The sequence below is a fragment of the Littorina saxatilis genome, linkage group LG4, assembly GCF_037325665.1.
Source record: "Littorina saxatilis isolate snail1 linkage group LG4, US_GU_Lsax_2.0, whole genome shotgun sequence".
Taxonomy (NCBI): Eukaryota; Metazoa; Mollusca; class Gastropoda; order Littorinimorpha; family Littorinidae; genus Littorina; species Littorina saxatilis.
In genome coordinates, this window is record NC_090248.1 from 28149007 (window position 1) to 28173780 (window position 24774).

The following is a 24774-nucleotide window of genomic DNA, read 5'->3' on the forward strand; positions in this document are numbered from 1 at the left end:
GAACAAATCCCTCACTGAACCTGGTAAATCAAACTTTGGGGTTTCTGAGATTACAAGGCGCTCAGAAAGTGGGCCTAGTGAGACTTCACCCCATTGACCTTGAAGCTCTAAGGCAGTCTGGGAGACCTGCAGCGCACTGCCATCCTTATTCTGGAGACTGTAGTGGAGATCTGACAAACGAGAAGAAACTAGGAGGAATAGATAAGATCTGGTTTTTAAGCCAGGCACACTGCTAACTCGGCTTCATCCCTGCCCTCAACAGCTTTGCTAATTGATGAAACTAAAGTAATAAAACTTCTGGCTGCGCAAATATCTTGGTTGAACACCTTCAATTGCCTTTCAACACAAAGTGTGCAACGCAGAGGGTACATATACAGTTGAACAACCAGCCCTATTTATCGTTTGGTATGCATAATAGAGCTGCGAGTCTAAACATTTTTTATGTCATTTACTAGATGTACTTAGACGAGAAAATGCTGACAAAATCTGAAACCCAAATTTTTTTCTTCCTGAAACGCTGTTTCATGAAAAACATTCTGCCACGTTTGAGAGGAATCTGGTGTGCTGCCGAAATACACTGTGGGCTGTTGACATAAATTGTAGACCTTTCCCAACCAGCCCGTGGCTAAAGTCACACCAGTTTTGAAGGAAAATTTAAATACAACAGACAAACAAGACAAACGAAGTGCGTTTGACACAATGCAGGACATAAAAGATTTGAATAAAATCCACACTGCAACCCTGTAGATAATGTGCGTTCACATCTTTGCGCACGACTGTGAGCACACACATGCGTGTGAACTCCCAAAACCAGTGTCTCGAAACCAGTTTTTGACTGAAATTTTGCTTTGTCAATTTGACAAAGTTACACATACCACAGAAAAAGTCAACGACACCAATATTGCACAAGAAATCACAAGTGTTAAGTCAACTTTAAGTTCAAATGATCCATTATGTCAAAGATTTTGTCCTCATTACAATTTATACGTCAAGAACATTTTGGTTTTTTTACACATTTAAGTACAAACATGAACAGACCAAACATTCTGTACTTTTGATGGGTTTTACAGCTTATAACCCTTATCAACCTCATATTTTTGTGCTTTCTTAAAAGTCTTTTGCCGTTAAGATACAACAAACTAACAACTCTTTCAAAGACCATACAGTATAAACTTCAGTTCAACTTTACCTCTCCTTTCTCAGCATGACATGATTACAACTACGTATTGTACCCCCTCCCCCCCCCCCCCCAAAAAAAAAAAAAAAGCAGGCATATTAACAGGCTGCATGAGAAACTGGTATACATATTACCTTAGTACAAAAAAGTATCTATATCTGCAAGAAAATTATCCAAAAAAGATTTGTCATGTTTCCTGAAAAATATCTCATTTGATCTGTGCAACACAATACACATTATACATCCAGATCTGCCTAGAATTCTTCTTAAAAAATGTCATCATGAATTTATGCGAGGGAAGACCTGCAGCTATACATCAGGATTCAGATGAATAATTGCTAATCCATTTCCATAAGGACACGTCACAATCTAAACTCGTCTGTCAAAAACAATTTGCTGCAACTACAGGAGTAAGTCAGGTTTTAATAAAATAACACTGCGCAGGGTAAAAAATAAAGCAAAGAAAAAAAAAACCAATGTCATTAGTGTTCAACATGGATGGAGAGAACGAACGAGTGCCAGCACCGTTGGTCATAAAGACTTGGCGTGAATACTTTTCATGTGCCAGTCCAACGCAGACTTCTGCACGCATCGGTACTCGCAATGCGAGCACTTGAGAGGCATATGACCCGTGTGCAGGAACATGTGGGTACGCAGGTTGTGAGAGTCCCGAAACTCACGGTTGCAGTTGGGCATGCTGCACTTGAATGTTTTTGGAGTAGAGCTGACCTTGCCATTGGTGGCTGAATCAGCCATGCTGCCATTGCTAGAGCCAGGGGCCCCTCCCAGGAGACCGTTCTTTGGGGCCGACAGGGAAGATGGAGAGAGGAGAGCTTGCGCTAATGACGGAGAGGCAGTGACCGGTAAAGACTTGCTGCGGCTGACTGTGCGCTGCGTCTTGCGCTTGTGCACATAGCGAACATGATCGGTGAGGCGTGACTTGAGCTTGAAGGCGCCCTTACAGCCAGGGAAGCTGCAGATGAAGGGGCGTTCGTCGCTATGCGTAGCTATATGGCGCTTGAGGGCGTACTTAGAGACGTAAGTCTTCATGCAAATATCACAGGTGAAGGGCATGCCTGGTACATGCTTTTTCAGGCTGAAGTTGGCTGCCAGTCTACTCTTCACACTCGTGGGAGAACTACTGGGCGAGCTGGACTCAACGTCAATGGTCTCATTGGCCGAGTCACTCTGAACTTCACACTTTACATGTAGCAGCTGGGGACCTGGAGATTCTGGGATGGGAGTATGTTCCCCTTGCTGTATCTCTGAATCCGACCGCGACTTCTTGATGGTTAATGTCAGGGGCGGGTTACCATTTGGCCTGTCTTTGCTCACAGATTTGCGCTTCAGCTTCAGAGATTTTGTCTTCTTCACAATACTTTTGGAGAACAACGTGGGCACCACAGCAGCATCGGAGTGTGGGTACGCAACTACGTCGTGCGCCACCCCATTGCTGTGGTTGAGGTTGAGGTTGGTGGCAGCAGGCTCCTGGCTGACACCGTTCCACACGTCCACCTTGTCATCACAGTCATCGTCACTGTCCAGGTGGAACTGCTCCATGTGCATCGCCAGGTGAGACTCGCTGAGGAAGTTGCACTTGCAGTAGCGGCAGGACAGGTCATTGCTGGGAGAGCTGAAGGAGATGCTCATGTTGACGTTGTTGCTGTGCAGCTGCAGGCTGTTCTTGCTGTATGGCAGGGCGTAGCTTTTGTCGTCCTCACACTCAAGGTGAAGGCCGATGCCCGAGGGGTTGTCGCTTTCTTCATCGTCCATGTCGGCGCTGCCAGGGGAAGTACCGTGATCATCCCGAAGGAAGTTGGCCAACTCCGTGCTCATGACGTAGCCCATATGCAGTATCTCCCAGTCTGCCCCTTCCATGGCAACCCAGAACGTTGTGTCTTGCTCAGCTGCACACAGACCAGGGGAAAAGAGATTGTAATTATCATACTTTCGGGTCTATCATTATAAAGTAAAATTTTTTGCTAAACCTGACAAATTAAATCTTGGGCATTCATGTATGACTTTACCATAGTAACAATACCATAAATAAAGTACATTACCTACAAACTACAAATTCTATCAGGACCTCAAGATACACACAAAGGCCATCCGATGGATTCCTGTTTCCCTTAATTTATAATTGTCTTCCTATAAATATAATGGGAGAATTTGCTTTTGTGACACAGCGGTCCAATACCTGCTTGCACGCTACTTCATGAGGGCTCTCTGTCGCATCCTCTGCTAGAATGTGCAGTTTATACATGAAAACTGATAATGGCCAAACACAGGTTGATCGCATAATTTTCATCACATAAATGGAGACCATTCTCTTGCAGACTTGCTGAATACTGCACTCACTCGCCCATACAGGAAGCAGCCCATTATTCTTAGAAGATCGGCATATATATAAACACAGAACATGTTTATTTCTTTGACAAAACCCTTTAAGTTTAGGTGAGCGACAAGGTGGAACCGAAAAGACTTTCACAAAATATATGTATTCGGTTCAGTGACTTAAGGTGTGAGGAATGTTAGAATGAGAATGCTGCAGCAGGCGATGCAAATAAAAGCAAACCAAAAATAGTAACAAAGTCAATCAATCAATCAATCAATATGAGGCTTATATCGCGCGTATTCCGTGGGTACAGTTCTGAGCGCAGGGATTTATTTATTTTTTTTAATTTGTATTTTATGCAATTTATATCGCGCACATATTCAAGGCGCAGGGATTTATTTATGCCGTGTGAGATGGATTTTTTTTACACAATACATCACGCATTCACATCAGCCAGCAGATCGCAGCCATTTCGGCGCATATCCTACTTTTCACAGCCTATTATTCCAAGTCACACGGGTATTTTGGTGGACATTTTTATCTATGCCTATACAATTTTGCCAGGAAAGACCCTTTTGTCAATCGTGGGATCTTTAACGTGCACACCCCAATGTAGTGTACACGAAGGGACCTCGGTTTTTTGTCTCATCCGAAAGACTAGCACTTGAACCCACCACCTAGGTTAGGAAAGGGGGGAGAAAATTGCTAACGCCCTGACCCAGGGTCGAACTCGCAACCTCTCGCTTCCGAGCCCAAGTGCGTTACCACTCGGCCACCCAGTCCTTAAGTGAGTATTAGACCACTGTGTCACAAGCATAGCTTAACCATATTAAACTCTTCTGTTACATAGTGGGTGATAATCTAATTACTCTGACCTTAAAGATATATATCAGGTTTTCAATTTCACAATAACAAAATTCCAGAAATGTTTTAAAAGGGAACATTCATTTTATGATTGATTAAAAAATAAAATAACATGCTAGTTGCTACATATTATGAAAAACATAATTTTTTTAAAATATTTCTAAATGAACGTTCTGAACACAATTTTGTTCTTCTTTTTGGACCCGTAGACATGCCCGAGTGATTCAAAGAGCCTAGTGAAGATTTGTTTCATAATTGTTACCCCAAATGTGTCTTCGTTTTAATTAACAAGAGAAGACAAGGAAATAGTTGGCATTCTGGCATGGCAAATACATATGAAATCAGTTAAACGTTGATCGTAGCCTATTTGCAATTCAACATTACGCAGGGGTGTCGTTTGGGTCGGCCCTTCGGCGATTATTTTTTATTTTGGCCGAAACTTTCATGTCCCTATCGGCCAAATGTCCGAAGAGTATTCGCCTAAATCGGCCAAAGTTTGTCCAATATATTTTTTTTCTTAATGGTTTATTCAGGCATCAACATTTACAATATAGTAGGAACATGTGACAACACAGCAGTTGTGAATTATCTTCATGTGACAAATCATAAGCGAATCCTCTGTAAATGAAACAGGAGAACAAAAAAACACAACGGAAAAACATGATATTTGACTGGAAAATACGGATATAAACTATTATGTTTTCCATTATTCGACTAAGGCATTGTATGGTAGCCACTTCTTTAAAAAACATGTATACTTCATTTCCATTTGGTGTACATACTTGTCAACTTTGTGTAAGTAAGACAGTTCTATGAGAAACATTTGCAATGATGGTTTTAGTTTATTTATTCTACATTTATATGTAAAACTTTGCTTGTAATAAAATATAATCAAAACCCTCATCAGTCTTACTTTTTGGGTCATAGCCAAATAATACTAATGTGGAGCTGAGTGCAAGTCTGCTGCAGTTTTGACATTTCTCCTTCATGTGTTTTTCAAGTTTGTCCATTTTTATATTTAGTCAAGTTTTGACTAAATATTTTAACATCGAGGGGGAATCGAAACGAGGGTCGTGGTGTATGTGCGTGCGTGTGTGTGTCTGTGTGTGTGTGTAGAGCGATTCAGACTAAACTACTGGACCGATCTTTATGAAATTTGACATGAGAGTTCCTGGGTATGAAATCCCCGAACGTTTTTTTCATTTTTTTGATAAATGTCTTTGATGACGTCATATCCGGCTTTTCGTGAAAGTTGAGGCGGCACTGTCACGCCCTCATTTTTCAACCAAATTGGTTGAAATTTTGGTCAAGTAATCTTCGACGAAGCCCGGACTGCGGTATTGCATTTCAGCTTGGTGGCTTAAAAATTAATTAATGACTTTGGTCATTAAAAATCTGAAAATTGTAAAAAAAAAATAAAAATTTATAAAACGATCCAAATTTACGTTTATCTTATTCTCCATCATTTGCTGATTCCAAAAACATATAAATATGTTATATTCGGATTAAAAACAAGCTCTGAAAATTAAATATATAAAAATTATTATCAAAATTAAATTGTCCAAATCAATTTAAAAACACTTTCATCTTATTCCTTGTCGGTTCGTGATTCCAAAAACATATAGATATGATATGTTTGGATTAAAAACACGCTCAGAAAGTTAAAACAAAGAGAGGTACAGAAAAGCGTGCTATCCTTCTTAGCGCAACTACTATCCCGCTCTTCTTGTCAATTTCACTGCCTTTGCCATGAGCGGTGGACTGACGATGCTACGAGTATACGGTCTTGCTGAAAAATGGCATTGCGTTCAGTTTCATTCTGTGAGTTCGACAGCTACTTGACTAAATATTGTATTTTCGCCTTACGCGACTTGTTTGTATTGGTCAGGCTTTGATTGCTAAAACTGCTGCCGATGTACTTAGTCAACTGACTGACATTTATTTCCTTCGCGAATACCAAAAACGAAACATCAATGTTTAGAACGGAAGCCAGTGCCAAAAAATATAGATGCCAGAGTGGTTTCCCTTGTACAAGGAAAACCACACTCTCAGTGTTTGCGTTCGCCGGTTCGCGATAGTTTATCAATCAGGCAGTGCTTTCGATTTGGATTTGAACATCATGTCGCAACCAAAAAAGAAAAAAACTAAATTGGCCAAGGTTTGCTACCCTTCGCCAAGGTAAGTGATTCCGGACAAAATGACAGGAACACCGCGAATGTGGACAGTGTCAGTGTGAGTGGTAGTAGTGTTGTCGAGTCGATCGAAGCAGACGATAGTCACCGCGAATCGAAATCTGCTGAGCCAGAGAATGAAAAGCGTCCTCCAAATCGTGGTTTCCAAACAAAATGGCTCACCCTACACGTTTTTTTATTGGTGTTTTAACAGTCATGTTTCCCAAGGCTTGTCAAGATTAGCACAAGATTGGAAGAGTTTTACTTTCAAGAAATTAAAGTTAAAGGTTTGAAAAAGTTTCAGAGAACTGGGGAGTTATGCATGAGTGACGTCTAAAGTGCTGCAAGAACGTTTAAACCATCTCATGTTGCTTCATGTGCACAAGGAGCGCACAGACAGAATTGACTTGGTGCATGTTGCCAACAACTTTGCAGCGTCACCCCATCGTCGTGACATCTTTGGCACGTTCACCACATCAGACTTGGCAGGGACAAGCGTTCTTCAGGCCACCAAGGCCACTCAAACTGTCAAGTTTGACTGAGACAAAGTGAAAAGGCGTGACTGCCCACTGGACAACGTGACAGGGCCTTTCTGTGCGTTCACTGACGTTCAAGTAAGTGTAAAGTAAATATTCCTTGATATTGTTTGATAGCCCCACCACTTTTTCATAGCGTGTGACACCCCTGTACATCGACATTGATAGTTTTATTCTTCTTCTTCTTCGTCGTTCGCTAGATAGTTTTATCATAAGAACCTTTTCTAATTCCTATTAACTCGATGTTTTTTAACTATATTTATACATAAATGCATATTGTAAAGCAGTATGCATTGTTAGAGGATTTTTTTAGTAGCAGTGTTTAAATGACGAAGCTGCTTTTCCCAGTTTTACCTAAGAGACCGACTGTATATTGTGTTATTGTATTTGTCAGACTTGATTGTACCAAGTCCCTACACATGTTGTAATGCGCTTAGAGCCAAATATTTTTGTTTTTTGTAAGGGATAGGCGCAATATAAATACACTTTATTATTATTATTATTACCAGTTGATCATGTTTAAAATCAAGGATAAGCCACAAATTGTTTATAAAATAGCTAAAAATCTTCTGCTTCAGGGGGGCTTTGCCCCCCAGACCCCCAACGGGACCCTGGACTGTTGTACCCTCCCCCCTCTGGCTTAACTGTTCCGCCCCTGTAATCTAGCTGTGTTCCTAAGATAATGATTGTATGTTGGTGTTCCCCTCTTGAGTCTTGTGCTTCAATGTTGCGGTGACTTTGTATGAGCCAAAATAATGTCCAAACATTTTCCAAGATGTCCTAAAGCTTTCTGACAGTTTCGGCCAAATGTCCCAACATGAAAATGTTTAGCAACACCCCTGCATTACGTATCGCGTTGAGAAATCGTTAAGAGCTTTGAAATTGAACACTTCCAGTTCCAAACTAAAACCAATTTCTGAGAAAAACGTGAGGGACTACAATGCCTGCACATTTTAGAATGAATAAAACTATTCATAAGGGTTCATAAATGTAGTGAATTTCTGTTAATTTTGCGTTAGTGTCGTCAAAATCAACACAAACACTGAATCAGCTACTGAATAATGTTGGGGGAAGAAGAAGGAATCCTTCCCCCATTGTGTTGCTTGCTGAAAAACTATCTTCAACTTGTTCAGGTGTGGGACATGAAAAATAGGCTGCTCTGAGGCATTCGGTGCATATCGAAGTAGAAAATTCTAGCACTAATACAATGTACCTGCGGGGACTGTGCGAAGCCTCAGCAATTCTGTTTTTCCTCGGTGCAAAATTTTCTATAAATCCTCCATCTTGGATTTGATGCCGCATGTGCATCGAGTGCTGAAAAGGGAGGTGATTCACAAGAAAAAAATTATCTGCCCTTTTCTACTTTGTCCATCCGGGCTTTTCCTCACATCATTTGGAAACATGGCAGCCGTCTGGAGGCAAAACTCCAAATCGACGATATCTTTTGTGCTGTAGATCTGCGCATTTAGTTGAAATGAATATCATCTGACACTCGAAGCTTCGAGGTAATAATCAACACTAAAAAGTGTATTTTGGAACTGTCATTTGTACTTGCAAGCAGATGTGACTTTCAAAACGATGACAACGCAGGTTCGCAAAAAAACGGAGCTTTGTGATGAGTTACTGGACTCGCAGTTTCCGTCGACGACTACCTCTTTTGACGCTAACGTCATCTTATTTGTGTCGACAGCATACATGTATCACTTTATTGAATATGTGTACTTTCTGCATTTAACCAGATGGCTTTGTCATTTTGTAACAGTCTTTGCTACCCATGAAAGAATGCACACCACGTGAGGTTTTAGAGTGTGACTGTGCCACCTGCGGCTTCAGCGTGCTATAATATGAAGTTCTCTATGATAATCGCGAGGGCAATTAGATCTGTGTTACGCCCAGAGTAATCTGCATTTTTGTAAGGGGGGGGAGGGGGATTGAGCTTTGACTTTCAAATTCCATTTTGACTCCTGACCTTTGCCTTAGTTAGAAGGAGCAGCATGGTTCTATAAGTATAATGCTGTAAGCTTAACACTTTTGACTGGAACTGGAATACCGCACTTCCTGAAAGTGGACAAACAGATTCATTTGTCTCACTTAGTATCTATTTCTTCACCTATGATATGGGAATGGTCCTCAGATCCGCTAATTTCACAGTATTGGCGTTAACCGGTAATTACCGGTATTTTACCAGTTGAAATGAGAAAATACGGGAACAAAATTGGCTACCGGTTAGACTTACCGGTTGATTTGTTAGAAATACCGGTTAATTTTGCAGGTAAAACAACAAAACCAGTACTCTGAGTTGGACTCGTTCTGGTTCCGATGACCAGCTTCCCGTTTTTTTCTGGACTGTTTGCATCATAAAAGTTTGCGTACCAGTTTGAAAAAATATAAGTGCCATCACTGATTTCAGAGGTTTAGAAATTAAATTTGAGAGGGAAAAAAGTCAAAACGTCTAAATTCGCAAGGGCATTTTAATCATTTATATTATATAAACTATGCATTATTGCATTGATTCTCCTTAAGATTTTTTCAAAGTTGCAGGTTGAATTTCACCAATGTAATGAGAAAAAAGCTTGATTTTGTGCCAAAACCTCATCAGATTGCATAGATTTTGAATGTGTCTAAACAAAATTTCGGGGGGGGGGGGGGAGGGGGGGGGAGAATTAATGGCCCCGGCAGCCACCTAGATTCAAGAGGTTGCCTGATGATAGTCTACAGTATAGGAGTCAAGATCCACTCATATTTAGGCTCTGTCTCGTTGTGTTTGGTCTATTGATGGCTTAACATTTAGGGAACAGACATGTAAATTTACTCATTACTGTCATTTCTGATCATTGGTGCAACCAAAAGAGTATGCAGCTAGATGTGCATTCAGACTCAGAGTGACTGAATTCGTTTGATAGCTCAAGATCTACATGTTTCTTCCGTGAACACAGTATTAGTACTATTACTATTACTATAACTTATGAATCAATGGCTTCAGTGGAGGTCTACATTACATTCTTATTTACTAAGTACAAAGTTACATGAGAAGCTCCATATTTGTGATACATAATATATATATATAGCTATTCTGATGGACACGTGGGGGAATTCGGGGGCTGTGATTGGATGGTCTCACACATCCCTTTTCCGATCATCAAAGCACATAATGCTACGGAAGTCAGCCATTTTTGCCAATATCCAAAAGCATATTGGCAATAACAAAGACGCATGGTTTCGGTTTCTTCCACGTGTATAAAGTACACGCATACCTCGCCATGTTTTTTTATGTGACAAGTCGACAGACGATGCCATTTGCTTTGTGTGTGTTTTTGTTGTTGCTTAATGTACATGACATACATTACGTGTAAAATCGAGTTCTTTAACAGGCAACAAACCTTGCAAATTTCCAGAAGCTGCAATCTGAAGCGACCTATCCCTGATTCTAGCAGACGATCTCTCCAATGTTTAACACAAAATCAGCACTCTCCTGTCACATAGAACGTCCATTGTATAGTGCAATGTTGAAATGAAGTTACCGGTCTGAAACATTTAGTCGTTTCTTCTGAGACAATCCTTGTTCTGTTATCATCTACCGATTTACCTCAGTCTTTACCACGCGAATTCCCAACAGAAGTCAGACTTTCGAACATACAATCTACGTAGGCAAGCATGATACGTCATGATGTCATGATTCCTAGCATATTGACGTAATGCTAAACATCCATCTCGAGTTTTCTCCGTAATACATGTCCGTGGGTTTTTCAATGTTCGGTTATTTCCGTGGTTTCATGCGGAAAGGGAACGGTCGTCTGCAATCAACGACATGGACCATTCTGATACTTGTTGCTGACAAAAACATGATTTTAACACAGAATTTAATGTCAGAATAGCTATATAAACGCTATTGTGTTTTCATCGTAGCAATAGGGTCTGATATTTAGACTCGAACAAGTATAATGCGACTCGTCGGCATTATACTTGTCTCGTCTAAATATCGGGCCTATTGCTACGCTGTAAACACAATAGCTGTTAATATTATTGTTAAATGTTAATAGTATTAGTAATATTGTCTAGCTGTAAATGCAAGGGAGTGGTCAATTTATCAAATTCATAATACAATTAGTATTACAATACATTTTTAATGGTTTCTGATTAAACAATTCCCTGCAGTGTTTCTTTCCTCATCAGCACTGCAAGTGAAGGTGCTTAGAGTTTGAGCCTCAAATGTGGCTAGCTGGCATTGTTGCAAGCGTTGTATTTTCCATTGAGATTTTGATAAACAGCAGATTGTTACAATGTCAATGCCTGCGGCAGCCATATTATGAGAAACATGGACTGAGTGTTTGCGGTCATCTGTCTTTTGACAAACCTCACACTGTATGACTTATTTCCAGCAGAAATTACATGAACTGAAGTGTAAAGCACCGGTTCTTGTAAATAGTTAATTTTGTTTTAAAAAAAAACTTACTTTTTTTGTAAACAGCTTAATTTAAACATATCAACATCAACTGATAAAGTTATATTGGGTTCACAAGAATATTGGTTGCAGGTATATATGTACACACACAAAATAAGGCAACAACAGACTGGGTGTGCTTATGATCATGAAAACAAGAAATTGAGTATGGTTTATAACTGCTCCTTCGCTAGTGATGAAAAGAAATGTATTGATGGAGAGCATTCTAAATATAAGCTTGGTAGCTGGATAATCCTGCCATAAGAATAATGCGTTTGTAGGCTACAACTCCAGTCCCACAATGGCCACATACAGCTTGAGTTTCTAGGAAGTGAACTTTTGTGTTTTACATTTATGTCTGTTCTGTTTTCTGTTGGAGTTTGTTTGTGAAGAAGAAATATTAAACAGATTTACCTGAGCCAAATAGACATTTTTCGGAAATAACTGTCAAGATTTTCAAGCGGAAGGAAATTGCGTCCTGCTAGCAAAACCTTGTATAAACAACCTTAACAGGAAACACATGGTCTATCGGTTAAAACAACGGTGTTTTGCTTGAGGTCACGTGAGTTTGCTTGAGCAAGTTGAGGTCGAGGTCACATCAGCATGGGAAACTGACAAGCTTGCTTATCGATCTCTGCAACCATCGTGGCTCCGATGTGCAGGTTTTTAAAAGAAAAAAGCATATCGATTGGACACTGCATAGCATAGACATCAAAGTAAGTTATTCGCTCCGACCGATGCTTTAAGTTTAACTGGTCGACTGTGTTTCCCATGTGACCATGTGTTACCCCCCGCGGGTTAGGGGGAAGAATTTACCCGATGCTCCCCAGCATGTCGTAAGAGGCGACTAACGGATTCTGTTTCTCCTTTTACCCTTAAGTGTTTCTTGTATAGAATATAGTCAATGTTTGTAAAGATTTTAGTCAAGCAGTATGTAAGAAATGTTAAGTCCTTTGTACTGGAAACTTCCATTCTCCCACTAAGGTCATATATTGTACTACGTTGCAAGCCCCTGGAGCAAATTTTTGATTAGTGCTTTTGTGAACAAGAAACAATTGACAAGTGGTTCTATCCCATCCCCCCCCCCCCCCCCCCCCCCCATTTCCCCGTCGCGATATAACCTTGAACGGTTGAAAACGACGTTAAACACCAAATAAAGAAAAGAAAGAATGTGACCATGTGTTTCCTGTTAAGGTTGTTTGTACCGCTTGCAAATCCTGACAGTTATTTCCGAAAATGATGTATTGAGGTGGTTAGGGTTGGCGAGAGATTACATTATATAAATGAAGTTGAGATGATAAGGGCTGGCTTCAGGATCTTTGTGAAAACTTTCAGTTTCAAGAAGCAGAGGCTGTCAGTGTCAAGTCTGAGGACTCGGTGACAGTCATTTGAAGGAGACAAAGTAGGGTGCTCATTGGCTGCACCAGATGACAAATAACCATCACATTTATTAAGAATATGGCCAAGCTGACTTGTAACATTTTCAGTGATCAACATAGAGAAGTTGCCTATTTGAAGGATGAGGACACTGTGTTTGTCTGGCAGAGTATTAACTTACCAGGATAAGGGTCTTTTCTGCCAGCACTCTGATACTGCCTTAGCCAAGGAAACAAGTGGTCAGATTGTGTTTGTGATAGAGTACTTTGACCTTTAGGAAGTTACTTCTATTACAGGGATTGCAGTTATCACTATGATTAAATGATGAATTACTCAGACAAACACATGTAAGAGTATACGCCAGCTGTGCCTCCCACCCCTCCTTCTGCCAGGATAACATGGAAAGACAGAAAATTATGAATCGCATGAAACAGCTCTTTTTTTTACCAAACAAAAACAAAACTAAACAAAAAAAGAGTGAACACAGACAGGAAAGGAGACGCATTCTGGCACGAAAGATATAGTAACAAAAGTATTCAGAGCATTGTGATTATATCATCAGGGTTTCACATAATGTATAACTCAAACTCAAAGTGCTTCACACTGACATGATCCCAAAGTCATGATAAAAAAGTTTTTTTTTAATTACAATTTACCAGACAAAAAAGGTTGAGCAAATACCTAAACTGATGTGATGCAGGTCTGGTTGAACACCCCTTTTAAACCTAAAAAAAAATATCTGAGAATCAGATCCTAAGAAAGTGGTAGTCTAGAAATAGAATGGAGGTAAATTTACAGAGGTTGCAAACAACAAATCTTAGAAAGCAATGTTTTGAAGGGGAGTCTACTGCATACCGTACTTTGCGGGTCATAAGGCGCGACTTTTTTCCTGAGTTCGACCCCTGCGTCTTGTATAAGAAGTGCCTAATCGGTGTATGAAATACGAAAAAAATCAAAGAGACCGCTTGAGTACCAGTCAAACAACTTGTGATAATGCATGTTTCAGCTACTAGGTACTGCCCTGCCTTTGATCTGGCCGCACACACAGATTTCCACTCTGTTAAACTCCGTCACTGACCGGTCACTGACCCCGATGCAGGAAGTGTTTCCTCTCTCAGATATGACAGGGGAACCACCTCTCATGGCAAAAACTGGGTCATTGACCCCTGGGAAGAAGGTCGTGTCTTTTAACAAGGCCACCCAGCTATCACAATGCCTTTGATCTGGCCGCACACACAGAGCACACATATTTTCACTCAGTTAAAGTCGGTCACTGACCGGTCACTGACCGGTCACTGACCCCGGTTTCCTCTCTCAGATATGACAGGGGAAGCACCTCTCATGGCAAAAACTGGGTCATTTTGGTGCGCCCTATCGGCCCCCTGCGTCCAATGGGTGACTGGATTACAATTTTTTTTTAAAAAGAAGGGGGTGCGTCTTAGATAACCAAGCGCCTTGTCACCCGGAAAGTACGGTACATGGCTTCAGAAAGTGAAAAATAAAAATTACATCACCTTTGGAATGACTTTAGACAATTTCCTTGTGTGCAAAGTCTTTGAACTTTTGATCTGATGAAAGTGATAATTAGGTGAATACCCCCCGCGGGTTAAGGGGAAGAATTTACCCGATGCTCCCCAGCATGTCGTAAGAGGCGACTGACGGATTCTGTTTCTCCTTTTACCCTTGTTAAGTGTTTCTTGTATAGAATATAGTCAATGTTTGTAAAGATTTTAGTCAAGCAGTATGTAAGAAATGTTAAGTCCTTTGTACTGGAAACTTGCATTCTCCCAGTAAGGTAATATATTGTACTACGTTGCAAGCCCCTGGAGCAAATTTTTGATTAGTGCTTTTGTGAACAAGAAACAATTGACAAGTGGCTCTATCCCATCTCCCCCCTTTCCCCGTCACGATATAACCTTCGTGGTTGAAAACGACGTTAAACACCAAATAAAGAAAGAAAGAAAGAATTAGGTGAATGTTACATATTTTTACATTTAGTCAAGTTTTGACTAAATGTTTTTACATAGAGGGGGGAATCGAGACGAGGGTCGTGGTGTATGTGTGTCTGTCTGTCTGTCTGTCTGTCTGTGTGTGTGTGTAGAGCGATTCAGACTAAACTACTGGACCGATCTTTATGAAATTTGACATGAGAGTTCCTGGGTATGATATCCTCAGACGTTTTTTTCATTTTTTTGATAAATGTCTTTGATGACGTCATATCCGGCTTTTCGTGAAAGTTGAGGCGGCACTGTCACGCTCTCATTTTTCAAATTGGTTGAAATTTTGGTCAAGTAATCTTCGACGAAGCCCGGACTTCGGTATTGCATTTCAGCTTGGTGGCTTAAAAATTAATTGATGACTTTGGTCATTAAAAATCTGAAAATTGTAAAAAAAAATAAAAAATTATAAAACGATCCAAATTTACGTTCATCTTATTCTCCATTATTTTCTGATTCCAAAAACATATAAATATGTTATATTTGGATTAAAAACAAGCTCTGAAAATTAAAAATATAAAAATTATGATCAAAATTAAATTTTCAAAATCAATTTAAAAACACTTTCATCTTATTCCTTGTCGGTTCCTGATTCCAAAAACATATATAGATATGATATGTTTGGATTGAAAACACGCTCAGAAAGTTAAAACGAAGAGAGGTACAGAAAAGCGTGCTATCCTTCTCAGCGCAACTACTACCCCGCTCTTCTTGTCAATTTCACTGCCTTTGCCATGAGCGGTGGACTGACGATGCTACGAGTATACGGTCTTGCTGCGTTGCATTGCGTTCAGTTTCATTCTGTGAGTTCGACAGCTACTTGACTAAATGTTGTATTTTCGCCTTACGCGACTTGTTTTAGTTTGATCTTACTGTTGTTAAAAGTTTTCTTGATTGTCCGTGTGTTATTAACTTATTTATTGTTTTGATCAGATTTGGTCATCCTTTGTGTATTTACCCGATGCTCCCCAGCATGTCGTAAGAAGTGACTAACGGATTCTGTTTCTGCTTTTACCCTTGTCAAGCAGTATGTAAGAAATGTTAAGTCCTTTGTACTGGAAACTTGCATTCTCCCAGTAAGGTCATATATTGTATTACGTTGCAAGCCCCTGGAGCAAAGTTTTGATTAGTGCTTTTGTGAACAAGAAACAATTGACAAGTGGCTCTATCCCATCTCCACCCTTTTCCCCGTCGCGATATAACCTTCGTGGTTGAAAACGACGTTAAACACCAAATAAAGAAAGAAAGAAAGATCTTAAAAGAGAGGTTCCTCTGTATTTGCTTTGAGTTTGAGCAACTCTGATGCCTCCCGCAGTGGGGCACTGCGGTTATGAAATTAAAGGCCCCTCCTGTTTTTGGAACCGCAGGAGCTTTCTAGTTTGCTGTTAGGTAGATTTTTGGTTCCTTTTTCCTGTCATGCTCTCTTTTTATATTTAGTCAAGTTTTGACTAAATATTTTAACATCGAGGGGGAATCGAGACGAGGGTCGTGGTGTATGTGTGTGTGTGTGTGTGTGTGTGTGTGTGTGTGTCTGTGTGTGTGTGTAGAGCGATTCAGACCAAACTACTGGACCGATCTTTATGAAATTTGACATGAGAGTTCCTGGGTATGAAATCCCCGAACGTTTTTTTCATTTTTTTGATAAATGTCTTTGATGACGTCATATCCGGCTTTTCGTGAAAGTTGAGGCGGCACTGTCACGCCCTCATTTTTCAACCAAATTGGTTCAAATTTTGGTCAAGTAATCTTCGACGAAGCCCGGGGTTTGGTATTGCATTTCAGCTTGGTGGCTTAAAAATTAATTAATGACTTTGGTCATTAAAAATCGGAAAATTGTAAAAAAAAATAAAAATTTATAAAACGATCCAAATTTACGTTTATCTTATTCTCCATCATTTGCTGATTCCAAAAACATATAAATATGTTATATTTGGATTAAAAACAAGCTCTGAAAATTAAAGATATAAAAATTATTATCAAAATTAAATTGTCCAAATCAATTTAAAAACACTTTCATCTTATTCCTTGTCGGTTCCTGATTCCAAAAACATATAGATATGATATGTTTGGATTAAAAACACGCTCAGAAAGTTAAAACAAAGAGAGGTACAGAAAAGCGTGCTATCCTTCTGACTTAGCGCAACTACTACCCCGCTCTTCTTGTCAATTTCACTGCCTTTGCCATGAGCGGTGGCCTGACGATGCTACGAGTAAAATGGCATTGCGTTCAGTTTCATTCTGTGAGTTCGACAGCTACTTGACTAAATATTGTATTTTCGCCTTACGCGACTTGTCTTCATGAATTCTTTTCTTTTTTCTGCCTTCTTGCTCATTCACCTGTATTTTTTCCAAAAATCTCTTCTCTTGCCGCTTGTCTCGCGATTCATGTATAGTTTAATCTGTTAGTGTTCTGATGTAAGTCCAGCAGTAGATAGGTTAAGCCTATTTTAACATACTGGAAACTGGTAATCTTCCAGTAGGTATTAATTTAGTTTTACTAAAGCCTGCTGGGACACAAGTAATGGGTTAGTGCATTTGTAAACAGGAATCGCTTGACAAGTGGCCCCCTTCATCCCCCCCTTCCTCGTCCTGATATGGCTCTGCGTAGTCGGCTGGACGTTAAGCAACAAATAAACAAACAAACAAACTCTGATGCCAGTGATTATGACTGGATCAGTCATATTTTACAGTATTTTTTCTTCTTCTCTGATTTCAGACACCAATAAACATGAAGATTGACAGATCAAAACTGAAGAAATCTTCTTCAGAGGTGGTAAGTATTTGGATATTTTTGTTTTACATCATTCATCTTCTTACATGTATGTAAGGACACAAATATATTATATTATAATTGGGTATGGAAACTTCAGTGGCAGCTGCTGTTGTCAATTACACAGACTGGCCGTGCTAGAAAGATTTATACTCTATTGATTTTTGCATTTGCTGTGTTTTGTATTGCAAGTCCTGCAGTGAATATTTTATCAGATCGAGTGTTGTGAGGCCCTGAAGGGATCTAGTTCACTTATTTAGGTGATGGCTATTTCATCTGCAATTAAATTGTTATGTTGGGGTTAAAAAGTGTTGAAGATACATCATGCACGCATGATGCTTTCATTCTTCTTCTTCTGCGTTCGTGGGCTGAAACTCCCACGTACACTCGTGGTTTTTTTTTGCACGAGTGGAATTTTACGTGTATGACCGTTTTTTACCCCGCCATTTAGGCAGCCATACGCCGTTTTCGGAGGAAGCATGCTGGGTATTTTCGTGTTTCTATAACCCACCGAACTCTGACATGGATTACAGGATCTTTTTCGTGCGCACTTGGTCTTGTGCTTGCGTGTACACACGGGGGTGTTCAGACACCGAGGAGAGTCTGCACACAAAGTTGACTCTGAGAAATAAATCTCTCGCCGAACGTGGGGACGAACTCACGCTGACAGCGGCCAACTGGATACAAATCCAGCACGCTACCGACTGAGCTACATCCCCGCCCTATGCTTTGATTAAATATCATATTCTTACTCCGAATCACATTAGCATTGAGTCACCTGAGATGCTTATCACTGAAAAACGCTTACCCGGCTAAAGAATTTAAAGGGAAGCAACCCCATCACCAAAACGAAAGTGAAAGTAGCTTTGGTAATGGGCCAGCACACCGGGAGTTACCTCCCATACGGGTGTATGCCACGTCACTTCCTCTAGGAACACGTGCCTATTCTCATACGTCTTTTTCACCTCGGAGAGGACGGTTCACTTTTTGACGCTCTGTGGCTGACCTTGTGTGTTTGAGTGACACCCGCCGGCCACGTTACCCAGCTTTTCTGCTCGCCTTGCCTACAGTTTGGTGAGCTCGTTCCCGTTTGTTGTTGGTTGTTTGCGCTGTTTCGTTACTGTACGTTGTCCGTTTTTTACGGACTTGTGTGTCAGTGACTTGCGTGTTTCGCCATTTTGTTGTGTGAGTTAGTTAGCTAACTCGTGTGACTTTGCTAGTAGCTCTGCGTGCCCTCTTTCTGTTTGGGCAAGTGTAGCTTTAGTATTTTGTTGACGCGTAAGCGTGTGTGTTTACTGTGTTTTCAGTCGTTTAGACTTACGTTTCAGTAAATCTTTTTACTTTGCCACGTGTTGTTGACGTTCGTGTCAGTGTCTTGCGTGTCGCCATTTTGTTGTGTGAGTTAGTTTTCTAGCTCATGTGACTTTGTTCGTAGCTCTCCGTGCCTCTGCTTTTTGTGGGGCAAGTTTAGCTATAGTATTTTGTAAACGCATTAGTGCGTGTGTTTACTGAATTTTCCAGTCGTTTAGACTTATGTTTCAGTAAATTTTTTCGCGTTGCCACGTGTTGTTGTCAACATGTCTGATTCAGACAAGCGCCGTGGCAAGTCGGACCCCAAGGGGAAAATTAAGCCTAAGTCTTCCTCTTCCAAAGCAACGTTACTTGTTACAGACCAAGAGCGTAACACTTTGTTGGCTGTACCAATTTCGGCGCCTAGCGCTGTTACTACTTCTGCTTCTTTTGCGGCGCCTAGCGCTACTGTTACTTCTGCACCTGTCTCTACATCGGAGACTTCGTCATCGTTGTTAGCACCTGGACAAGGTGCGTTGGTTTCCTCTCTGTTAAAGTCACTGGTTCCGGAAATCCGCAGCTTGGTGCAGGCAGAATTTCAGCGTTCCGTCGCCAGCAGTTCGGCGTTTCCGGCATCTGGCAGTGACGTCCGGGCATTGGCTTCCGTGTCTTTGTCCTCCACTTCCGGCTTGGAGCAGCGTCCTCCCTCTTCAGCGTCGGCTGGTAAGCAGAGCTGGTCCGATAGCCCTCGTGAGGCGCCTGGACGTTCTCCTTCGGGGGACAGCTCTTTCGCATCGGGTCACGACCGATACCTTGCTGATCTTTCATTTCCGGCGATAACCTACGAGGCCCCGGACTTGATCGAACAGCGGCGGCAGTCGGTTTCGACTGCCGCATTTCCGGCACTTGCCGGAAGTGATGATCCGTCCGCTCCGGCACGCTACGGCGGTCGCGGCAGGATGGAGTATTCACTGACTTCCGGTCCTTCCGGATCGCGAAGTCAACCAGTGCAGTCTTCACTTCCGCTTTTTGCGGTTCCGTTGACTACACTTCCGGTTTCGGCCGGAAACGCTTCTTCCTCTTCTGGTGGTTCCTTCCGGATACCAGATAGTGGATTACAGCGTGCGCCTTCCGGCTTTCAAGCGCCTAGGCTTGAGCAGGCATCACTCCACTCAGTCGGGGGAGTGACGTCAGCTCATCCAGCTCCGGTTTTTGCGGATGGTCGTCCTGCTTACCCTTTACCTTCACAGGGTTTTGGGCGGCAGGATGACGTTAGTGCTCAGGCTTTTCCGGTTTCCGGTTTGCCAGGGCATGCTTCTGCTTCCGGAACTGGTGACTTCGGTCATGGTTCCACGTGTGACTATTCTGATGCTCCATCAGTGGTCAGCGAGGAGTCGCGGGGCGTGTTTCCGTCGAAGCTCAAGGCTGTTCTTGACGTCGCGGCGGAAGTAACGTCTCGTTATTTTCCTGAAGGGGTGGTGGCTGCGGACTCTTCCGCATCATTCGTTCCTTCTGCCATGGCGGACTTCCGGCCGGCACAGGAAGATGTTTCTTCCTTCCGGTTCGCCGAGTCTCCGTCAGTGGCTTACCAACTTTCGCATTCACTGGTTCGTCCAGCACATGCGGGGAGTGGTATTCGGCCAGTGCCTGTTCCGTTACTGCTTCCTTTTGGTCCAGTTCCGGAATCAGCTCAGCAGTGGGTGGCTTCAGCTGCCCAAGCCTCTTCCTTCGTGCCTACGGCCAATAGGAAGCTTGGCATGCCCAATCAGAGCCAGAGTTGGCTGGCGTCTTTTGCACTCCCTAGGGCTACCCTTCCGGTTTCCCGGGAATTGCTGCCTCTTCTGACTAAACCGATCAAGCGTGATTCGGTTTTGCCGGTTTCCGAGGCTTCCCTCCTCTCTGCTGAGGAGGTTGGACGTCGGCAGATCGAACTGTCCTCCATTGCGGAGACTCTCGTTCGGGCTCTGTCTCGGGCATTGACCGATTCGCTGGTTCCTTTCACTCTCAGTGAAGAACAGAATGCGGACGATGTCTCTGCGCTTTTGACCGCATTGGCCAAGGTCAATGAGGAACAATTGCGTCTTTCCTCCCTGCAGTACACTCAAGCGATACTCTGTAGGAGGGATCTCTTCCTCTCGCAGTCCCAATTCACGGAGCTGGCTACTAGGGAGACCTTGAGAGTCTCCCCGGTCTCAGAGGAGTCTCTCTTCTGTCCGCTGGCACTGGATGCCAGACAGAAGGAGATTCAGTCAAACAAGGACAGTCAGTTCCTTGACTACACTCTGAAGGGGGTGAAACAGTCTCAGCCTTCTAAGCAGAAGCAGGCTCAGACATCGTCTAACCCCAAGCCAGCTCAGAAGCGGCAGGCTCCGCCGGCCGCTCGTGGTGGGAAGAAGAGGACGGCATCGGGGAGGGGGCGTGGCGGCTCTGGAAGTAAGCCACACCCCCAATGAAGCGCTCCCGATCTCACCTCCCTCCCGCCCTCCACCTTGGTGATGGCGGGAGGCCCCTCCCGGGCACTTTCTCGTTGGATGTCGGTAGTAGACAGCCAATGGATTGTGGGAGTGGTGAGATCGGGCTTCCGTCTACTCTGGCGGGAGGAAAAGGCGCCTCTAACCCGAGTGCCTCCGCGGTTCAAGCCCCCCTTCTCGCAGGAAGCACGTTCCGTCTTGCAGTCGAAAATTGCCTCCCTGGAGCAGAAGGGCGCGGTGGAGAGAGTTCGGGTCCACAGCTCCCTGGGATTTTACGGGCGTCTGTTCGCTGTTCCCAAAGCATCAGGAGGATGGCGTCCCGTGTTGGATTTATCTCTCCTCAATACTTTCTTGAGGGAGATAAAATTCAAGATGGAGACGCCAGCCTCTGTCCGAGACTCTCTCCGCCCAGGAGACTGGGTGACCTCGATCGATCTCACGGACGCATACTTTCACATTCTTATGCATCCGGCCGACCGGAAATGGCTTCGTTTCCGGTGGGGAGATCAGATCTACCAGTTTCGCGCACTCCCTTTCGGGCTGTCTCTCGCACCATGGATTTTCACCATGGTGGTGAGACAGGTCTGTGCACTGGTGAGGTCCCAGGGTATCCGTCTGCGGGCTTATCTGGACGACTGGCTCATCATGAACCAGTCCCAGAGCGGCTGTTCGCAGGATACCCTGACGGTTCTTCGAGAATCCAACTCGTTGGGGTTCTCGATCAACCGGGTAAAGTCGGAGCTGACCCCGTCACAGGCATTCACTTATCTGGGGATGTCTTTCGACACGGTCGCTTGGACTGTCCAGCCTTCTCAGAGAAGGGTGGACAAGCTCCAAGCTCAGATTCGCTCCACTTTACCTCTCCTGATGGCTTCCATCCGCTCGCTCGCCTCCATCTTGGGGCAGATGGAGTCTATGGCTCTTCTGGTTTCACTGGGCCGGGTCCACAAACGTCCGCTTCAGTTCGCGCTGAAGCCGTTTGTGGACTCTCCTCTGGTGGACTGGGACGCCCTCATCCCTTTGCAGGGATGGTTCCAGTCTGCGACCCTTCCGTGGTTGGACACGGAGTGGGTCTGCAGAGGTGTTCCGATCGTCGTGCCCCTCCCCGACCTGGACCTCTTTACAGATGCGTCCAGGGAGGGTTGGGGGGCACATACAGATCTTCAGACTACTTCCGGTCTGTGGACGACGGAGCAGTCCTTGTGGCACATCAACTTGCTGGAGCTAGAGGCAGTTGCTCTAGCTCTGGCCAAGTTTCTGCCCTCCCTGTACGCCAAACATGTTCGTCTGTTTACAGACAACATGACAGTGGCGGCGTACATCAACAAGCAGGGAGGCTCGCGGTCCCCGTCTCTCTCGGAGAGGGCTTGCGAGATCCTGGTGTGGTGCTTTCAGCATCATATCACGATCTCGGCCAGGTACCTTCCAGGGAGGCTGAACACTTTGGCGGATGCGCTCAGTCGTTCCGGTACAGTGCTTCAGTCGGAGTGGACGATCACTCACGGGGCACTGCTTCGCCTTTGGGCCCAGGTCCAAAAGCCTCTGGTGGACCTTTTTGCCACAAGGTACTCAAAGAGGCTTCCGGTGTTCGTCTCGCCATTCCCGGACCCTCAGGCATGGCGAGTGAACGCTCTGGACTTTCCCTGGACGGGTCTGGAGGCGTACGCCTTTCCTCCCTTTCCGTTACTCAGCCGAGTAATCCGGAAAGCGGAGATGGAGGAGCCGGCCCTTCTTCTTCTGGTCGCTCCTCTGTGGCCGTCGCAGGTCTGGTTTCCAGATCTTCTTCGGCTCGCCCAAGGGCCCCCCATTCCTCTCGCACTCGTGCGAGGGGAACTAGTGCAGCCCCGAACAGGCATTCCACACGAGGAGCCCAGTCTTCTGAAGCTTCACGTGTGGAAGTTGTTCGGGACTCGCTGAAGCGCTCTGGGGCGTCGTCTTTGACTCTGGACTTGGTGGCTCGCTCGCATAGAGCGTCCACCTCTTCAGTTTATGCTTCCCACTGGAAGGCATGGACTGCCTGGTGTTCAGCTAGAGGGGTGAGTTCGGCGGCTCCGCGCTCTATTCAGGTCGCTAACCACCTCTCTTTCATGTCTTCGCAGGGCGCCTCAGTCTCCTCGTTGAGGGTCCGGCGCTCCGCTATCTCGGCGACTCTTAAGCAGATTGGTCGTTCTGTTCGAGTCGGGGGCGTTATAGCTGCAGTCATTAAAGGGGCTGCTCTTAAGGAAGCTAAAGCTCGTTTGCCCGCTCCCAAGTGGGACTTGTTTTTAATCCTGGAATTCCTTCGTTCTGCGGATTTTGAGCCTTTAAGCGAGGCCAGTCTGTTCAATGTCACTCGCAAAGCGCTGTTTCTCCTTTTGTTGGCTACGGCCCGACGGGGTAGCGAGGTCCACGCCCTGTCGGGTCAGCCTGGAGATATCTCCTTTGAGCCGGACGGTTCCGCATCTTTGCGTTTCCGGCCTGATTTCCTGGCCAAGAATCAGTCTCCGGGGCAGGCCTCTCCGCTGGTTAGAGTTAAGGCTCTGACCAGCGCGTTGGCCCCGGATGACCCCGATTCGGTCAATTGCCCTGTGAGGGCACTTCGTCTGTACTTAGCCCGGACTCAGCCGATTCGGTCTAGTTCTCAGAAGTTGTTGTTTATCTCTCTCCTTACTAGGCGCGAGAAAGATTTGTCGAAGGTAACGTTGGCCCGGTGGGTGTCCTCGCTCATCAAGCAGGCTTATGAGTGGAGTCGCACAAAGAGGGGGGGGGGTTATGCCCTCCTTGCCACTTGACTCGGCCCGAGCCCATGAAACGAGGGCGTGGGCATCCTCTCTGGCAGTTCTGCGCTCCAGACGTCTAGAGGAGGTGCTGATAACTGCGTATTGGCGTTCCGAAGATGTTTTTATAAACTTTTATCTTCGGGACGTCACAGCTCTTCGACAGGATGGCTCCAGAGGCCTTCCAGCGCTCATAGCAGCAGGCCAGTTCCTGTCCAGAACTTGATGGTGAGTTTTGATTCATTTCTAGCCCACCGCCTTGTTGATGTTATCTGCTAATGTGATTCGGAGTAAGAATATGATATTTAATGGAAAATTTCCTAAATAAATTTTCATTTAATTAATATACTTACCCGAATCACATACTGTATTCCCTCCCACCTGCCCCGCTTATGGTTTTAAGATTTTTTAAAGCCGTATGAGAATAGGCACGTGTTCCTGGAGGAAGTGACGTGGCATACACCCGTATGGGAGGTAACTCCCGGTGTGCTGGCCCATTACCAAAGCTACTTTCACTTTCGTTTTGGTGATGGGGTTGCTTCCCTTTAAATTCTTTAGCCGGGTAAGCGTTTTTCAGTGATAAGCATCT

General features: G+C 43.8%; 2 protein-coding genes across 5 annotated transcripts in view; one reads left to right on the top strand and one right to left on the bottom strand.

Annotated features, from left to right (window-relative positions):
• Window positions 1-1273: 1273 nt before the first annotated feature.
• On the bottom strand, window positions 1274-8376 carry LOC138964397 (zinc finger protein 354A-like). The gene is made up of 2 exons (XM_070336335.1): window positions 8297-8376; window positions 1274-3084 (listed from the first exon to the last, which is right to left on the bottom strand). The coding sequence occupies exon 2, from the start codon at window positions 3053-3055 to the stop codon at window positions 1709-1711; it is 1347 nt and encodes a 448-aa protein (XP_070192436.1). The 5' UTR covers window positions 3056-3084; window positions 8297-8376; the 3' UTR covers window positions 1274-1708.
• Window positions 8377-8464: 88 nt separating this feature from the next.
• Window positions 8465-24774, top strand: part of LOC138964398 (E3 ubiquitin-protein ligase HUWE1-like) — a 177788-nt gene continuing 161478 nt past the window's right edge. For all 4 annotated transcript variants that reach the window (XM_070336336.1, XM_070336339.1, XM_070336338.1 and 1 more), the window contains exons 1-2: window positions 8465-8588; window positions 17615-17671. In XM_070336336.1, the coding sequence (XP_070192437.1) occupies window positions 17627-17671 (45 nt within the window). In that variant the 5' untranslated portion in view covers window positions 8465-8588; window positions 17615-17626. The remainder of the gene's footprint in view (window positions 8589-17614; window positions 17672-24774) is intronic.

What these genes read in the sequence shown, in the direction of transcription:
- LOC138964397 (XM_070336335.1), bottom strand. Translation starts at nt 3,055, where the DNA reads ATGGAAGGGGCAGACTGGGAGATACTGCATATGGGCTACGTCATGAGC.